Source organism: Penaeus monodon, chromosome 8 (assembly GCF_015228065.2).
Source record: "Penaeus monodon isolate SGIC_2016 chromosome 8, NSTDA_Pmon_1, whole genome shotgun sequence".
NCBI lineage: Eukaryota > Metazoa > Arthropoda > Malacostraca > Decapoda > Penaeidae > Penaeus > Penaeus monodon.
Window position 1 is genome coordinate 6,630,072 of NC_051393.1, and position 5,000 is coordinate 6,635,071.

Genomic DNA, 5,000 nt, shown 5'->3' on the forward strand with positions numbered 1-5,000 from the left:
TCTAAGTTGGCAATTTTGTGGAAGAGGGAGAAGGAAGGAGGGGGCAGGAGGGCAAGGAGAAGGAGGAAGAGAGAGGAGGAGGAAGATGAGAAGGAGGAGGAAGAAGAGGAGATGGAGGAGGAAGAGAGAGAAGTAGCAAGAGAGAGAAGGAGGAGGAAGAAGAGAAAGAGGGGGAGGAAGAGAGAGAAGGAGTAGCAAGAGGAGAAGGAGGGAGAGTGAGAAGCAGGAGTAGGAGGAGGAGAGAGAAGAAGTAGGAAGAAGAGAGAGAGAAGGAGGAGGAGGAAGAGAGAGAAGGAGTAAGAAGAAGAGAGAGAAGGAGGAGGAAGAGAGAGGGGAAGAAGTAGGAAGAATGGAGAGAAGAAGTAGGAGGAAGGGGAGAAGGAGGAGGAGGAGGAAGAGTGCGAAGGCCGCTCGTTGCGCCACCCGCTCTTGCCGGTAATTAAAGTGCATTATGGTCTGCGCGCGTGTGTGTCTCTGCTTACTGTGACTCTTTGTTCGTTTGCTTTATTTTCTTATTGTTTTTTCTCCTTTTGTTTTTTACGTTTATTGTTTTATTCCTTTTATTTCTTTATTGTTTTATTCTTTTTATTTTTATGATTGTTGTTTCTATTTTGTTTTTATCATTAATTCGCGTTTTTCTTTGTTTATTTTTTTTCTGTTTTGATTATTTTTGCTTTACTTTGTCTGCTTTGGTTATTTTCCTTTTTTTTCGATCTCTCTGTCTCTGTCTGTCTCCTTTTGCTCATTTCCTCTCCCCCCCCCCTTTCTCTCTCTCTCTCTCTCTCTCTCTCTCTCTCTCTCTCTCTCTCTCTCTCTCTCTATCTATCTATCTATCTATCTATCTATCTATCTAACTATCTATCTCTATCTCTATCTCTCTATTCATTTATCTATCTATCTATCTATCTATCTATCTATCTCTATCTCTCTATTCATTTATCTATCTATCTATCTATCTATCTATCTCTATCTCTCTATTCATTTATCTATCTCTCTATCTACCTCTCTCTCATATTCTCCACCTGAACTCTCTCCCAGCAAACTGCAAACCACCCTCACACATATCAAAACCAGGTAATCAGTCATTAATCACAAGGATATTTGTATTTAAAGAGACAGCCATCCTCCTGCATTCCGTGGCCTCTGATTGGCTAATTCAGTCGATGAAATTACCCCTCCCCGGCATAAATCTGACCAATGAGACGCCACAAAGGAATGAACGTGGAATGGGACGTGGGTAGTACTGTGATTTACTTGCGTTATGGTGTCATTATGGGGTGGTGGGGGTGGGGGGGATAATGGCGAATTTCTTTTTCTTTTTATGAAGGAAAGTTTGCGATGTGATATATATTTTTTTCTTTTCTTTTCTTTTTTTTCTTTTATTTTCTTTTTCTTTTTCCTTCTGTTGTGAGATTTTTTTTTTTCTTTTTGAGATTAGGTGAATCGAGCTGGAGATTCGTCTGGTCTGCTACGAATATGGATCTTTATTAATTGATATGTAGATTTATACGTCGTTTGATATCACTGTGTTTAAGTGATTATTAATTAATTCTCAATTCCCTTAAAGGTCAGTAACGGATCTTCTAACATACTGACTCTATCTAGTCTTCTAACAAGCTAGCCCTCTATCTAACGCTAACCAGTTCTCTTAAATAAACCACTTCTAACTAACCCTCTGACAAACATTTTAACAATCCTCTAACCAAACACTCCAACTAACCTCTCTAACAGAACCCTCTAACAAAATCTAACCAAACCTTCTAACAAAATCTAACAAAATCTAACCAAACCTTCTAACAAAATCTAACAAAATCTAACCAAACCTTCTAACAAAATCTAACAAAATCTAACCAAACCTTCTAACAAAATCTAACAAAATCTAACCAAACCTAACAAAATCTAACCAAACCTTCTAACAAAATCTAACAAAATCTAACCAAACCTTCTAACCAAACCCTCAGGGCTGTCAAACCCATCTACCCCAGGGAGCCACATTTCACCTTAGTATACAGAATGCGGACTATTGCATTTATTACAAAAAATGATAATGATAATAAATATATATATATAATAATAATAATAATAAAATATATGGATAAATGAACAATGATTATGATAATGATAATAGTAATAATAACAATAATAATAATAATAATAATAATAATAATAATAATAATAATAATTATAATAATAATAATAATAATGAAAAATAATAATAATAATAATAATAATAAGGATAACAATAATAATAGAAGACAAAAATGTGAGAGTGTAAATCGACAATATTAAAAAGACGAAGGCCCAGCTTAATTAATCTTAATCCTTAAGACATCTGACGCCCAAGCTCTATCTAAACCCTCTTTTTTTTCTCTCTCTCTCTCTCTTCTCCTCCTGCAGGCAACACTGAAGAAGATCCCAGCCACGCGCCTCTCGAGGTTAACGGAAGCCCTCGCTAACTACGACCCGATCCTCAACGAGTATTTCTTCGATCGGCATCCGGGTGTCTTCGCTCAGGTAAGGAGGGGGAAAGGGGGAAAAGGAGGAGGGAGGGAGGGAGGGAGGGAGGGAGGGAGGGAGGGGAAGGAGGGGAGGGGGGAGTGGAGGGAGGAATGGAGGGAGGAAGGGAGGAAGGGAGGAGATGGAGGGGGAGGATGAGAGGGAGGAAGGGAGGATGGGGGGGGAGGAGGGAGGAAGTTCGGTTGGGGGTAGGCCCACAGGGGATGGAGGGAGGGGAGGGGAGAGGTAGACGGGAGGATGGAGGGAGGTGGAGGAGGAGGAGGGAGGAAGGAGGAGGGAAAGAGGAAAGAGGGAGGAGGGAGGAGGAGGGAAAGAAGAAGGAGGGAGGAGGAGGTTGGAGGAAAGAGGAAGGAGAGGAAGGAGTAAAGAAGTAGGAAAGGGAAACAGAGAAGGAGATGGATGGAAAGAGGTGACGAAGGAGGAAGGAAAAGGAGGAAGGAAGCGGAGTATGAGGAGGAGAAGGAGGAATAGGAGAAGTAGGAGGAAGAGAAGGAGGAGGAGGAGAATCGAAGAAGAATTAGACGCAGAGGCGAAAGAGGAAGAGGCTGAGAAAGGTGGGAAATGAGAAAAGAAGAATTAGGTAGCGGAGGAGAAGGAGGAAGGGAAAAGAAAGAGGGAAGAGAGACACCGGGGAAAGGAAGAAGGAAGGGAAGGAGGAAAAAATAAAAATAAAAAAATAAAACAATATGTTGCTATTGTTATATATCATCTGTTTCCCATCTGCCTCTGGTACATATAACACTCACAATACTAATACTGGATTACTACCCACTATAACCCGCACCCCGTTACCCCGCCCCGCCCCTTTTCCCACCTCCCGCCCCGCCCCTTCTCTATTTCCCGACCTGCCCCCTTCTATTTCCAGCCCCGCCCCTCTTTTATTTCCACCCCCGCCCCCTTTTATTTCCCGCCCCGTACCTCTTTTATTTCCTGCCCCGCCCCCTTCTATTTCCAGCCCCGCCTCTCGCTCCACCCACCTCTATTTCTACTATCCACAAATACCACCCACAATACTAATACTGAATTACTACCCACAATATCACCCACAGCCTCCCACCTACCCATATACCCACATACCCTACCCACTACCCACAAAACCACCCTCTCCCACCACCCCCTCCCGCCCCACCCTCATCCTACCTACTGCCACGCCCCCTCAGCTCATCTGTCCCCCGCCCCTTTTCCACCCACTCCCTCCCATTCCCTCCTCCCCCTCCCACTTACCGCCACGCCCCCCTCAGCTCATCTGTGCCCTGCCTCTTGCCTCCTGCCACGCCCCCCTCAGCTCACCTATGCCCCCCCCCCCCCTCCCCCCCGTCCCACCCCCCCCCCCCCCCCCCCCCCCCCCCCCCCCCCCCCCCCGACAGCCACCCCACCCCCGCCCCTCCCCCTCCCCCCCGCCACCCGTCCCCCAGAGAGCAGCAGCTTCCTCATCTGTCCCCCTCAGGCCCTCTTAAACCCTTCTGCCACGCCCACCCTCAGTCCTCTGTGCCCCCCGCCCCTTCTGCCACCGCCCCCCTCAGACTCAACCTGTGCCCCGCCTCCCACCTCCCTCAGCTCACCTGTGACCCGCCTCCCCCCTCCCGCCACGCCCCCAGCAGCTCATCTGTCCTCCCCCCCCCCCCATCCCCGCGCCCACCCGCCCCCCCCCCGCGCCACGCCCCCTAGCAGCCACCCGTCCTCCCCCTCCCCCCTCCCCCCCCCCGCCACGCCACCAGCAGCGGGCCAGGAGGCTCACTGTCCTCCCCCTACCACCCGCCCACCACGCCCCAGCAGCTCATCTCTCCTCCCCCTCCCCCCTCCCGCCACGCCCCCAGCAGCTCACCTGTGACCCGCCTCCCCCCTCCCGCCACGCCCCCAGCAGCTCATCTGTCCTCCCCCTCCCCCCTCCCGCCACGCCCCCAGCAGCTCATCTCTCCTCCCCCTCCCCCCTCCCGCCACGCCCCCAGCAGCTCATCTCTCCTCCCCCTCCCTCAGGTGTTGAACTACTACCGCACGGGGAAGCTCCACTACCCGACGGACGTGTGCGGACCGCTTTTCGAGGAGGAGCTCGAGTTCTGGGGCCTCGACTCGAACCAAGTGGAGCCATGTTGCTGGATGACCTACACGGCGGTAAGGCTGAGGAGGGGGTCTTGTCTACTGGCTCTTGGCTCTTGGCTCTTGTCTACTCTCTCTTGTCTGCTGGCTCTTGGCTCTTGTCTACTGGCTCTTAGCTCTTGGCTCTTGACTCTTGGCTCTTGTCTACTGGCTCTTGTCTGCTGGCTCTTGGCTCTTGTCTGTTTTTTTTTTTTTTTTTTTTTTTTTTTTGAGGGGGGTATTCTTATTCATTTGATTTTGTTCTTGTTGTTTTTTTTGTCTATACATTTTTTTCCTCTTTTTTTTTTGTCTGTATTTTTTTTCTTCCTTTCCTTTTTTTTTGTCTTTATCTTCTTTTTCTTTTTTTTCGTTTCTTACTTCTTTTTATTTGTTTGTTTATTTGTTTT

General features: G+C 47.8%; 1 protein-coding gene across 1 annotated transcript in view; it reads left to right on the top strand.

Moving 5' to 3' along the window:
* The window catches only part of LOC119576084 (potassium voltage-gated channel protein Shaw-like), a 40,235-nt gene that overhangs the window by 8,949 nt on the left and 26,286 nt on the right, over positions 1-5,000 (top strand). The window contains exons 2-3 of the mRNA XM_037923625.1: positions 2,398-2,514; positions 4,495-4,629. Coding sequence (XP_037779553.1) covers positions 2,398-2,514; positions 4,495-4,629 — 252 coding nt within the window. The remainder of the gene's footprint in view (positions 1-2,397; positions 2,515-4,494; positions 4,630-5,000) is intronic.